At 34.5% G+C, this 14959-nt stretch overlaps 1 protein-coding gene across 1 annotated transcript; it reads right to left on the bottom strand.

Moving 5' to 3' along the window:
* Nucleotides 1-876: 876 nt before the first annotated feature.
* On the bottom strand, nucleotides 877-4423 carry LOC140891213 (protein SMAX1-LIKE 3). The gene is made up of 4 exons (XM_073299584.1): nucleotides 4166-4423; nucleotides 2745-4032; nucleotides 2361-2568; nucleotides 877-2108 (listed from the first exon to the last, which is right to left on the bottom strand). Exons 2-4 carry the CDS (start codon nucleotides 3953-3955, stop codon nucleotides 1023-1025), a joined length of 2505 nt encoding a protein of 834 aa, XP_073155685.1. The 5' UTR covers nucleotides 3956-4032; nucleotides 4166-4423; the 3' UTR covers nucleotides 877-1022.
* Between the last annotated feature and the right edge of the window lie 10536 nt (nucleotides 4424-14959).

Raw genomic sequence — 14959 nt, 5'->3', positions numbered from 1 at the left:
GACATTTTTTTGCTTTCCCACGTCGTTAAAAAATAAAAGAGAAAGCAACTTATTTTCACCTTTAAATTACTTTTTATTTTGCTTATTTTTTATTTTTGAACTTTCTTCTAAACGAGCTAGACCACTTTTTTTGATTCCCATTGCTTCCAGGAAAAGAGTTAAAGATCACTAGCCTGGATTTCGTAACCAAATTTAAATCTGAACTCCGAATATATATGTAATTAATTGAAATTTTATGATCTGTGATGTTCTACTGATGCAAAATATTCGCATGCATATATATCATTTAGGTCCCGATATATTTTTGCATCCAACGGGAGATTATTTTAAAGCTTGTTATTATCACCTTTTTTATATTCTTGATCTATCGGAATTAGTATACTTCCCAATAATTGCAAAATCGTAATTTATGAGAATCCACCAGGTGATAACATAATTGGCTTAATTTGATATGATTTTATTTTAGGATTTAATATTTTTTTGCTATATGAAACATTTTACGTGGCATTACTGGCATTAGGGTTTTTGTAAGACGGTATCACGGGTTGACGTGAATATCCATATATGTAACATATTTTTAACATACAAAATAATTTTATGAGTTGGATCGGGTCAAGTCAGGTCGAAAAATCGTCTCACCAAATTGACTTGCGAGAAGTTTTTATTCGTTTTAAAGTGTCCCCTCATCCGATAATTATTATTTATATATAGTTATATTAAAAAATAAATTACTCTCTTCTCAGTTCTCACATTCATCTAATTAGTTTTAACCCTAGTAAGTAGCAAGCTAGGTAAACCATCGAAGTGTGGGAAGGCTGCATGCATTAAACCGGATTTTCAAGCTAAGGGTTCAAATTAATATATATCTTCAGTGGCAAAATTATATATAAAATTGTATGATATATCTACAAGAAATCAAAATTTAATTGAACTAAGCATTTCACCTAAAAATTAGTAGGATTTTTTGTTGTTGTTGTTGTTGTTGGTGTTCTTTCTACAAGAAATTAAATTATCAAGGGCTATTAATTAATGTTCATCTTCTGGTTTTCCTGTATCTTGAACACCACTCGCCGATCGACGCTTTTAAGAATCCCTAACTCATCAATCAACTGATCATCAAAATCATCAAATGAAATGTTCAAATCCAACGAAAAACCGCGACCGATCTGATCCTCTTCCATTTTCTGCTTAGAAGGAGAGCAAACCCTTGACCTAGAGCTGAACTTGTCGCAGCTCAACACGACAACGGCGTCGTAGAGACACACTTCTTCACCATTTCCATTGCTTATTCTTCCACTTTCGATAGCCCTTTTCACTGCCATTTGCGAGCAGTAGTCCGCTTCCTCCAAATCTTCCATCAAGAAAACGCGGTGTGGATTCGCTGACACCGCTTGAGCAAACCTCTCGATGTAGCTGCTGCAACTTTGTTCGTCTCTCCCTCTTTTGTTTCGATAATCAACTTCTGTTGAATCTGCTATTGTTAATGTGATGTTGAAGCTGCTGATCCCCACTGATACAAAGCTTGAATAAGATCCGAACACGATCCTCGCCAGTTCTTTGCATATTTTCTCTTTTGCAGCTGAATCATGGCCTAGGAAGAACATCCAAGTTTCTTCTTTTTTACTACTGCTACTTAGGTTGTCTTTTCTTCTTAACATTCCGGACCGGCATTGTAGAACGGTTCCAGCGATTTCGGCAATGATTTCTCTCTGCCATGGGACCTTTTCCTCCAGTGCATTGCATATGATGTTCAAATTTTCGGCGTTGAATTCTTTGAACTTTTGCGCGTACTCCATATCTATGGTGTCGCTAGAGGAAGCGGAGTTAGGGGTTGAAGTACTAGGGATTGATGAAAACATATGTCTCAAGTTTCCATTCTCCGGTATGCGATTAGGATTCGAAGGGCTATGCTCATGAGGCAATATGGGGAAATTTAATTGGCTTTTGATCACTTGATGCAAATTAGGGTTCTGTTGATCAAATGAGAAGCAAGAAGTAGGCGATGGAGAGAAGATTGTTAAGGTTCTTTCGGGTGATTTAGGATGTTTTTGTGACGAACTGTAGTCGAATGAGTTCCAATTCTTGTAAAATTCTCTCGAATCAAATTTCTGAAAATCATCAAAAAGCAAGGTGAAAATTAAAAAAAGGCAAACAAATTAGTTTTCAAGATGTAATGATGAAAAAAGTATAAAAAAAATTCTTCAAAACTATCAATACAGCTAATTATCTGACTGATTACTAAAGTTTCGTAAATACTATTGAGATATGGTAAAACTACAGGAAAAGTGAAGACTATATCCGGAAAAAAAGATGCACCAAAGATTTTATTGGTAAGTTATAATATGAGATTATATAATTACCTGATCATTGTTACTAAGCCTTTTGCTTTCATTCATAAGCCAAGGAGGTAGGCTTGCGGGCACGTCGGAATATTGCACCTTTCCGGTTTCTTCTTCGAATTTTGTTGTGTAATCTGTGCTGCAACTCATGTTTTCTTCTCCATTTATGAGCAGAAGTTTACAGGATCCATTTTTACCTTTGCCATGTCCAACTTCAATTTGTTCATCCCTGCAGATTGAAATATTCAGTAATTAACGTGCCCCTTAAAAATGGCGAAAAGAGAGATGCATGTTTATAGTTCTTTAAATTCTCAAGCAACCCCTTTTTTTTTATTTTGATTGTAAAAATGATGAATCTGGCAAGAAAACATGCAAATCAAGAAAAAAGATTATTTTTTTTTATACCTGTCAGAAAGTAGTCTCAAGCCTAAACTGTTGGCAGGGATTGTGACTGGATGTAAACCCCAAATGGTTTCTAGTGAATTCGAGCCATTTCTACACTTCATATAAGTTTGAAATGAAGCAATTCCCATTAACCAAAACCTTCCATTTATCTCTCCGATTCCGCAAACTAATCTCCCGAGCTCCATTATCATGTGCTCCAAAGAGCAGTAGTAGTTTCTTTGTTGCTCCAAATTGACCCTATAATCACTGATCCACTTGAGGTCTCCTAGGTATAAGACAACCCCTGTTGTAGCCTGATTCTTCAAAAGACAAGTTAATTCTCCCATTTTCTGCTCAACTTCTTTTCTTTGAAGATTACAGAAAGAGTAAAATGGCGGGAGAGTTACAAATTTTGCTTCCCTCAGGGCCTCAGGAAGCTCACCTTTATCAACCTTATGCATCAGTCCTTTAACTGTATTTTCTATGTTGGAAATGGACTCTCCTACTACGACAAAGCTCTTTCTCTTTTTGTTCGTTAGTAATGCCTCGATTATCATATTCAAGTCTTCGTTTCGGATGGATTCCAACGTTTTTTCTTCGTCTTGGCTCGCCAGAGGAGATGCAGAATGAAGGGTCAAAAGGGTGTTTTTTTTATCTTTCGAATTGTTGATGGTGGAACGAGGGGATGTAGAAGATGAGTTTTGAGACCGAAACTCCGAAGAAACAGATTTTTCGACATTGGTTTTCACTTGAGTACTCGAAAAACCGGCTTCCCTCATCACTCTACTAACACTTGGATCATCCAAAATAGAGATAATCAGCTGCTCCAGCTCGATTTTCACAGTTAGAACAGGCTGCTGCTGATTTTCAATCGATCCGCGGCGCTGGTGAGCTTGTGCCCGCTTGAAAGCTGCCACAAGGGCATTAGAAATCGAGGGGTACTGCGAATGATATTGGTGGCCTAATACGGGGGGGCTCGATGAAGAAGCTGGCAACCGATTAAGCGCCACGTTGAAGCAAAGCTCGAGGGCTTTGCACTGCAAAGGGTGCGAATGGGACTGCAAGCAAGCGACTCGAAGCAATCCACTCGAAGCCGCCAGCATGGTGTTGGCCACATGTAGAGGCGTCACCTGTGCGTGGCCGCGCCGCTTAGCAAGCGTCACAGCCTGTTTCACTACGCCTGCTGCCTCCGCAGTCAGCGCTTGCTGCACCGCACAGTTTCCCGTTCTCATTCTTGTCTCCGAATTTTGCTATTCTTGGCTAAAACCTCGATCGATTTTTCAACAATAACAGCAACAAAAAAAGGAATCTGACACGCAAAATCTTGATAAGATATATAACTAGAGCAAATATATATACCACAAAACTAGCTAGCTAGTACTCAAATCAAGATCCGAACCAAGATCACATAAAAAACCTATTTAGTACATATTGAAACAAACCTGCGAACAAATTAAGGATAATCATACAGAATCATCAAGGGCTGTATGTGTTATTTTCTTGCTTGGGTTCCAAAGTGGATTATATTTGGCAGTGGAAAGTGGAATGCATGTGTATTGAATAGCTAAGAGCAGTATCAAAGGCAACTCAGCTTTACTCTTACTTCTTAGCTATCTTTTTTAATCTTATCGATAAATTTATATATAAGACACAATGCGTAAAATTTGATTCAAAGATATATATGGAATGCGTTCATAGTGGGACTCTGCCTTTCATGCAACAAATAATATATATATTACTGCCAAAGGTATGAACATAGATATCAATCACATCCACCTCTTACTATGCAAATCAAATTAATGTACGTTTTCTTTTATAATTCTGTATTATCTTTTTTTCTTTTGTTTCTTTTGCAGTCACCTAATTAAGTGGTCATGACATAGCTTTTAACTATATATATATATATAAATTTTTATTCATATCCAATTATGCAAAAAATGTTACATGCATAGGTAATGCTTATTAATTATCACACTCAGATTTAGAAAAAACTAAATTGGTAAATATTATACCTCTGAAATTAAATTTAAAAAAATGGAAAGAAGGGAGGTCAAAATTTTAAAATAAATAAAACTGATATTATTATTTGGAAAATTTTTTTAGGCCAATTATAACTTGTCCTTTTTTTTTGGGTTTTTGCCCACCAAACTTTTAATTTTATTTTATTTTTTATCTTGATATAGTAACTTCTGATTTTATTTTTTTTTTACTATTTTGGTCTATCTACCACTGGAATATTCAATTTTTGTCCGAAAATGCTGAATAGGCTGTTACCAAATTAAAACACATTTTGATATCAGGATAGTTGAATTTTTCTAGCTAGTGGAAATAAAACTTCTAAAGTTTGTTTGATTTGTTTGAAATTTTTTTTAATCTCAAGTTGTTCTAATTAGTAAATTGATTTCCCTACAAAATCAAGAAATTGCCAGAATTTGGTCACGTGAGCTTTAGCCACATTATAATAAACATTTTTTCAACGAAAATTGAACATTCCGATGATAGATGAACCAAAGCAAAAATTAAGAAGTCACTCTAACCATACCAAAAATTAAAAAGCTTGTGGATCAAAACTAAAAAAGTTACTGGACCAAAATTTTTGTTTATACCAATATTACCCTCCATCTCCACATTTTCTAATCTCATTTTCTCTAATTTGTTTCCTTCAAACACGTACTATGCAACAATTTTCAATTCTCTCAACTTAACACACTCAATTTCAACTTCTCTCCAATTAACTCACTTGATTTTTATGATAGATTGACAGTTTCAAAATTCCAATTTCTCTATTTCAGAAACGAAATCAACCTCATTATTTGTCATTCGCTTATATTTGGTTTGGGTAATCTAATTTCGTATGATTATTTTTTTTAAAGATAGGAATTTGATTTTGTGAAAATTCGGATACAGTTTAATACGCAATCAACAAAGTTCTGGAATTAAGAGTTGCATTAATCTTAAATTTATAAAAGTAAAAAAAATTAATAAATATTTTTTATATTGTTACACACGCAATGCGTGTGCCAGTTTGCTAGTATCTATTATAAATTATAATCTTCATTTGCAGAAATTAAATTCGATGGAGATAAAAATTTTTTTTTTTTTTTTGGAAAGGCGAAGGAGATAAGTTACGATAAATTTTGTGTTTTTTATTATTAAAAAAGAGTAATAAAGCACAATAGAATTAATAAATATAGTGATCCAGATATGCATACATTGTGCCAATTATTAACATTCTGCATATAGATTTCACTTTTATAAATTTGGGTGCAACATATTTATTATCTTTTGTATTATATTTATACAATTCATGTTATCATTTAATAACACAGTTTAGTTTTAAAAATGTTGAAATAATTAAAAATATCTCGGTCTTTATCATTATATCCGAGAAGTTTTCAAAATATTTTTTTCTCATTTTTTATCTCATTCTCATCTACTTTTTCTCAAAAAAATTTCTCTAACTCAGCTTAATTTATCCAAAATTGGTCTTGCATGTAAATTGTTCTTTACTGTGATCTTATTCAATATTTCTCTACCAACATCTCAATGTAGTATAATACTTGACATGTATATATATGATTCTATATCAAAACTCCAATCGCAAAAAAGTAAATCTGTGGCATTAAAACCATTAACTAATTACATGACCATTAAATTTGTAATTTTGTCGCCCCCTAGGCGCAGCACACGCTAATTATTACATATATATTTAGAACATAATTTTCAAAATTAAATCCATTTATTTACTAATTTTTTTTTTGAGGGAAATTAATTATTTACTAATGAAAGAATGTGAAGTAGAGGGGGAATTAAGAATCAGAAAGAAGAAGTGGACACAAAATACGAGGACCTGAAAAGTGAAGGCAAGGAGTGGGGGCTGTCTGTTTGAAGGAATCGGGAACTGTGTTCCATTTTCTTCTCAACTCAAACACACAAAGAATAAAGCCTCACACTATACCTATTACCTACCTTTATTTACATGCATGCATACACACACAAACATGTGTGTGTGTGTGAAGATTCTCCTATTATTACATCATAAATCCAAAAACAGAAATGTTCTCATATTTAAATATGATCTATCTAACGATCTTAATATCCAATTATCACTTCTTCCATTTGATTTTTATGAAGTTTTTAGGCTATATATAATTATTAATATGGAGCAATAATAATAATAAAAAATTTACGTCATATCGGCTTTCTTGGTATTGATCGTATTGAAAAGATCATATACCTTGAAATTAAGCATTCCTAACAAGTAATTAAAAATGGTAAATGGTAAAAGAAACAATCAACAAATATTTATTCATATTTCCAAAATTATAAGTTTATTGAGTAAAATTTATCTTCGAGACTGGACCCAATTATTTTCATCATCATTGCATATGTACTCATAAGCTGGGAGTTATATATATTGGGAAAGCCGAAAAGCATATGATAATGATGTAAATATAATATCAGAGATATTATTCACAATTTAACTAATTTGAACTAACCAGTAGATTTCTAATTATTTCCCCGAATTTTATGTATTTATTTTTCATCATTTCAGAATATATATAGGGCTATATACATACATAAATATAATAAAATCATTGGATTTTTATAATTATTTTAAGAGTAGATAATACTTTGGAGTTTGGCCCATGCACGTTATTAGTGGTCTCCTTCATTCCTCAGCGTGCCAATGCATGGAAAGTAGAGCGAAACGAATCACCATCCAATATCCATTTATCTTTATCTGAGATTTCATTTTTTATAATATGTATTTTTTTAAAAATAAATAAATATATTTATCTACACACCCAATGTCACACACAATGCATGCATGCATGTACACTTATATATATATATATATATAAACATTGTTAATAAGTGCAGAGAAAAATAGAGAAATATTAAAACATTTAATTATATTTACAAGCTTACTTTTTTTTTTTTTGAAAAGAATATTTACAAGCTTACTTGAACATTGAAAAACTCTTGTACTTTCATATAGGACATCCATTTTTATTTTATTTTTGTTTAATTACCTACAACGGAGAATATATATATATATATATATATATATATATATATATATATTGTATGTACGTTTGGAGGGGTTTGGGGCAACATAATTTTGGTTGCCTTGGTACGTACCACGTACGTAATTAATGTAGACTTTTGTTGAAGTGTACTTCTATCAAATTGAATGAGAATAGAGAAGAGAAGAAATCAGAGAGTACAGATCAGATGAGTTCATGGTCAGATCGAATATTGAGATCAAATCGAATGTGATGGTCAGATGAGTCTTCGGATGAGTTCAAGCAGATCGATTGCTCGAGTACTGGGACTTGGTTAGAATTCAGATGAATTGTCCGTGAAGCTGTAAGCTTGGAGGCAGATCAATGTACTAGAGCAGATCAGACGGAAGTGATAAGACTTATCTGATTGGACCATGTTGACTTTATAATTGGGCCGTAAGTTGTTGTTGACCTAAAGCCCAAGAAGAAAGTCGGTGTAATTCTCTATATATACAGATCGAATCTACGCCAACTGAGATAACAAAAAATAAAATTCTTCAACCTCCAAAAAATATTTGAGGGCAAAGAAAAGAGAGATTTCAGAGAAGAAAACTGAGGCGCAGATTGTGATGGGAGAATTCAAGGATAACAAGCTTGAATTGTGTCTGTATCTAGCGTTAGAGTTTTTTGATCTGTCTCTGTAATAAGCTCTGGTTTTTTAGCTTGGATTTTTTCTGTTCATGATTAATAAAAGTGTTGTGTTGCTCTCCCATGGACGTAGGCAAATTCATTGCCGAATCACGTAAATACTTGTGTTGTTTAAATCGTTTTTGCGTGCATTGGTGTTTGATCTGAGTTGCGTGTTATTATTCATCTGGGATTGTGTTATTGCTCTTGTTGTTGTGTTCGCGTGGTGAATTCTCGGAATATTGAATTTACTTTGATTGATTCCTAACAACTTCAATAAATTCTTTTCTTTGTTTTTTTCCTTCCAAATCCATATAATATATATCATCCTGCAATCGACCGTATAAGCATTAGGCAGTGCTTGGGAGAGCTTATATGAAGCACTTCTAAGCTTTTACTTCACAAACTTTTAAAATTTGATGAAGAAAAAGCTGAGAAGTGCTTCCTATATGGTCTCTCAAACACTACGTTAATATGATATATAAAGTTTAGTTTAGGTTTAAATAATATTGAAATTTGATCATATATACATACATATAATCTGGAATATTGATTGAGTTTTAATTTTATAATCCCCACCACTAACAATTAAATGTCAAGTTTATCAATTTTTTGAATTATAAATTCAAACAATGGAAAAATAGATTTTTTTAAAATTAACTTGTCTATTTTTTGGTTTTGGTACACTAACTTTTAGTTTCGACTATTTTAATTTGGTAAAACTATTGACGTGACACCGAAAAATGCTGACGTGACATCGAAAAATGATGACATGATATCGAAAAATATTGACATGTAAATTAAGCCTACCACGTCAGCGATTTGACCAAAATAACTGAAAATCAAAGGTTAGTGTGCCAAAACCAAACTTTGAAAAGTTAATTAACAAAAAAAAATGGACAGGTTAATGGACCAAAAAAATCTTTTTCCCATTCAAACAATAGAGAACCAATATGTATATATATATATATACACACATATATATATAGATATATATTTGTAAAACAATATTAAATGATGTACGCACGGTATACAAAATTAAATATACATTAATCTTATTAATTCTGTAAAAAATTCAAAATATATAAGAAAAGATATAAATATATATTATGGTTTTATGAATGCACCGGAAACGAGAGATCTCCCTTTCTTTTCTTTTCTTTTCTTTTCTTTTTTATTTTTGCTTTGTGTTTTTTGACCCTCTTTGTTTTAGATCTAATGGTTCATTGAACAAAAAGTAATGCGAAAGGGAAAATAATCTTTACATACAGAAAATCTAAAGTTACATAGAAGAATTAAGCGCCAATCATTAAAAGCTGTGGCATATTATTTTGAATAGAAAATTAATTCTAGAAAGAATACAAATAACACCAAGAATGTTTTTTTCCATTCTTAAAAAAAGAATGTTTACTCCATAGGGACCCAACTTGCCAGATCTCATAAGACATGATAGGACCCTTGTTTAATTTCTGCATATTTTTTCTCCATTGATTGGATTGTGAAAATTAGCACTCTGGATCACGCGTTATCATGTTCTTGTACAATCGTGATTTTATTTTTAATTTGTTTTTGTTCTATACGGCTTTTTAATTAGATATTTTTGTAATTTAAACACAAAATTAGAGATAATATATGATCATTATAAAAATTGATAGGGGCAACATGAGAATTAAGGTATTGATGGGTTACATACCCAATTTAACTTTCTCTCAAGGCCCAAGCTTAATGACTCAATTCATCTGGGTCCCATATTACTCTGATATATTTATTTGGACATTTTATCAAAGCCCATAAATTTTTTAAAGCCCATAAGAGGCTCAAGCCCATGAAACTCTCCGACTATCTATAAATAGCTCAACTGCTCTCATTATTAAGGTACGCACTCAATAGTCACATGCTCTAGTTTTCTAAAACTTTTATTGAGCAAATACTGACTTGAGCGTCGGAGTGTTTTCATCGGGCAATCCCCGACGCCACTCATTTTGCTTTGTGATGCAGGTGACAACCCACGAAGTTCGGTCTTTGGAACAGTTCGAGTATTAATCCGGCTATCCAGATCTCCACAAATTACCCACATTCTCTCCAATCGGGTAATATCAATTTTTTGCTACATCAGCTTGGCGCCGTCTGTGGAAACTTGTTCACTGCATCATTGAGAATGCATACTCCACCACAAACATCTCAAGGAAATAATCGCAATGGAGACCCACCTACAATCTCCAAACCACCGCCTGAATTTAGTTTTACAAAGGAAAAGTTGACAGCCTTAATGGAAGGAACAGCCGCACGCGCAGCGACTGAAGCAGTCGCTCAGTTCGTGGAAACCCGTCAACTCCGAAGCGCCAACAAGAGAGCTCAAAGAAGAGGGCTCTCATCTCATGACCCCGATAACAAAGACCCAAAGAAAACTAAGTCTAAAGTGAATGACAAAGATCCTGAGGAGAGCGAGAAAAATACTACTCCTAAATAGGGGGAAGCAAGTGGTCACACAGTTCACGACGTCTCTGAAGAAAACAAAACCATTAATCCAACACGTGGAGATGGATCTCACACATAAGTAACTGGAGAGAATTCGTCAGCAATCTTGCCTGCACGTCGGAGCCCGTTCACTAACGTCATTCTATCTGAAGCATTGCCTAAGGGAGTCAAAATCCCCACCCTACCTGAATCCGATGGAACTAGTGATCCTCAAGATCATATTAACAAATTCTATGCAAAAGCAGATTTGTATGACACCACAGATGCTGCTTACTGCAAGATATTCCGAACAACGTTATCAGGGCGAGCTCTCACATGGTTCAATAATTTGCCGTCCGAATCCATCGCCAACTTGGAGCAACTCATCCAGCGCTTCATCCAACAATTCTCAATTAACAAGATATACCCGAAAACAGCAGCATACTTATTCACAATTCTTCAAAATGAAGGGGAAAGTTTGATAGACTATATTAAGAGATTTATTTACGCGGTTCATGAAGTCCCACATGTGAACCACGATATGTTATCTGGAATAATGCAGCAGAACTTGCGTCCTGGAAGGTTCAAGGAATCTATAGCAGGAAAATCCCCGAACACCTTGGAGGAGTTGTTTTCTAGAGCCGAAAAATACATCCGCATCGAGGAAACTGATGAGTTGCACTCCTCGGGAAAAAGAAAACGAGACGAAAAATACGATGAAATATAACGCAGGACAGAGAGTCATGCCAATCTAAAAAAACTCTATATTCATTGAGCAAACACCTGCAAGCTAAAATATATTGCTTGTCGCTACTTTATTTTCTCTACAGATCAAAACTTTTACTTGATTCTCTTTTATTTTAAGTTTAATAATAAACTTACGTTTATTTGTTTACTTTTCTATTTAATTATATAGGAAGGAACACAGCTCCGTCAACGAATGCTTAACTCATACGTCACGACCCATGCATTCATTAAGGCTACTCATCCATCAGAGGCTTGGCCAGCCCTGTATGACTACCTAAGCCACGATGCTGTAAGAGGTCAAGACGACAAAATTATAGTCCCGGGATACCTCACAACCTAGCAAATAGAGTGGGTTCAGGACTTTCCCATGAGACAAAATCTTAGGAACTTTATCCACTCCTAAGTACTCCATGTTAAGCTCTACATTATTTCTCCTAGAGCACAACAAAAAGTCATAGTGACTATAAACAATTCAAAAAAATCATAGTGACTATAAATAATTCAAAAAGTCATAGCGACTATAAATAATTCATCAAATCATAGCGACTATAAAAAAATTTCTGAAGAAGTCATAGCGACTATAAATAATTTATCAAGTCATGATGACTATAAAAATTCATAAAGTCATAGAGACTATAAAATTTTTTTTAGAAGAAGTCATAGTGACTATAAATTTTTTTTCAAGAAAAGTCATAGAGACTATAAAATTTTTTTTCCAGAAGGAGTCATAGTGACTATAAAAATTTTTCAGAAAAAGTCATAGCGGCTATAAACAATTCAAAAAAATCATAGTGACTATAAATAATTCAAAAAGTCATAGCGACTATAAATATTTTTTTAAAAAAGTCATAGTGACTATAAATAATTCAAAAAAGTCATAGTGACTATAAATAATTCAAAAAGTCATAGCGACTATAAATAATTTTTCAAAAAAGTCATAGTGACTATAAATAATTCAAAAAGTCATAGTGACTATAAATAATTCATTAAGTCATAGCGACTATAAAAATTTTTCAGAAGAAGTCACAATGACTTTAAATAATTCAAAAAGTCATACTGACTATAAATAATTCATCAAGTCATAGCGACTATAAAATTTTTTCAGAAGAAGTCATAGCGACTATAAATAATTTATCAATTCATGATGACTATAAAAATTCACGAAGTCATAGCTACTATAAAAGAAATTTCAGAAGAAGTTGTAGCGACTATAATATATATATATATATATATATATATATATATATATATTTATTTATTTATTTTTTCAAAAGAAGTCATATCGACTATAAAAAATTTATCAAGACATGATGACTGTCACAAAATTCATCACGTCATGATAACCATAAAAAATTCATCAAGTCTTAAAGACTATACAGAATCATAACCCCAAGAGCTTACATCCAATGCACCAACCTAAGAGGTTACGTGAAATATACTAACTCAAGGGTTTTCATCGAAAATACTTGTAACGCTCCACTGTATCAAGACGGGTCTTTTCAGCGTGCTTATGTCCTCACTCACACGTACCCTAGAAAACTTTCCAGGAGGTCACCCATCCTATAATTGCCCCAAGTCAAGCACGCTTAACTTTGGAGTTCTTATGTGATGAGCTTCCGAAAAAAAGATGCACCTTCTTGATATGAATAGTACATATGAAATTTTTTAAGCCCTCATCAACCATGTAGTCTCATACCTACACAGTCTTAGAATCCCTCTCATTCCGGCACGGGATCGGTTCATTCATGTCTCCCTCCGCCTAGAAGCCTATCAGGAGCCGCTCATTGTCCGTGCAACCTCTTGGCACTGGCGATCACTCCCTGCCTCTTCAGCCCCGGGCGTCACATGCCCACCAGCTTCCGCTTGGTTCGTCCCCGAACCATACCGTACTAAGAGAGGTCGGCTTTGATACCATTTGTAACGCTCCACTGTATCAAGACGGGTCTTTTCAGCGTGCTTATGTCCTCACTCACACGCACCCTGAAAAACTTTCCAGGAGGTCACCCATCCTATAATTGCCCCAAGTCAAGCACGCTTAACTTTGGAGTTCTTATGGATGAGCTTCCGAAAAGAAGATGCACCCTCTTGATATGAATAGTACATATGAAATCTTTTAAGCCCTCATCAACCATGTAGTCCCATACCTACACAGTCTCAGAATCCCTCTCATTTCGGCACGAGATCGGTTTATTCATGTCTTCCTCCGCCTAGAAGCGTACCAGGAGCCGCTCATTGTCCGTGCAACCTCTTGGCACCGGCGATCACTCCCTGCCTCTTCAGCCCCGGGCGTCACAATACTACTCCAAGGTATTGTAGAAAACGCATTCCTACAAGAGATTACTTAGAAGACAAAAAATCTCTCAAGCATTCGGAAAACTCTCCGTCGAAAATATTATAAGTTGCGGTCCAACACCCATATGTGGGCTTAAGCAACCGCCATTATAACCCACGGTCCAATTTTTGGAAATAGTGAAAATTCACTCGTTACATCAACTATCATCGCTATGTTACACTGGATCAAACAGATTATTATCTCCATTTGCCATTACGGAAAAAAATTTATTACCCCGAGAAAGACGCCATGCGAGAGTTGTTTACATTAAATTCTTTTGACACCAATTTATTGGGTCTATTCAATATAAATCGACAGCATATTTTATTTTAAAAAAAGTGAAATATTTTCTCGCATGGAGTAAAATATTGAACTTTCTGAACTTATAGAATCAAAGATTTAAATAACATGCTCATTATTTACAGAATTAAATTCGTGATTTGACAGACCATGTCATCACATAATAATAATAACAATAAGTGATAACATCAAGCACTTTTCCACAATAATTAATTATCATAAGTCATAAATGTGTCTATATATACGCATATGTATGTATATGTATCTATATCCATCATAAACCCGGATCATCATCTCCAACATCGTCGGTCGCCTTCGTCATCACCGATCAACGCCCACCTCCGATGTCCGACATCTCTGGCGAGCCATCATCGGTCGGATCTCGGACAACCGCCGCCACCTCACCAGATCGGCAACAAACTCCTTTAGATCTTCCCTTCCTCGACTCGATCCCAGATTTGGCCACGTTCCACACCCGAGAACGCAGCCATGGCTGAGACTCGCACCAGTGGATGCCGGCGATCTCGCGCAGCAACTCCGCCACCAATCTTGCACAGCAACCTTCGCCGGTCCAAGGAATCCGATCTACCATCACTCAGTATCCCTTTCGCACTACAAGAAAAACGCAAAAAGACAACGGATTTTATCCGTTGTCGTAGGGGGTAAAAAACTGTTGTAACTGGTGGTGTTGTTAAAAGAACGCT

Source organism: Henckelia pumila, chromosome 3 (assembly GCF_033568475.1).
Source record: "Henckelia pumila isolate YLH828 chromosome 3, ASM3356847v2, whole genome shotgun sequence".
NCBI classification, from domain to species: Eukaryota; Viridiplantae; Streptophyta; class Magnoliopsida; order Lamiales; family Gesneriaceae; genus Henckelia; species Henckelia pumila.
This window is presented reverse-complemented; position numbering and strand designations above follow the sequence as displayed.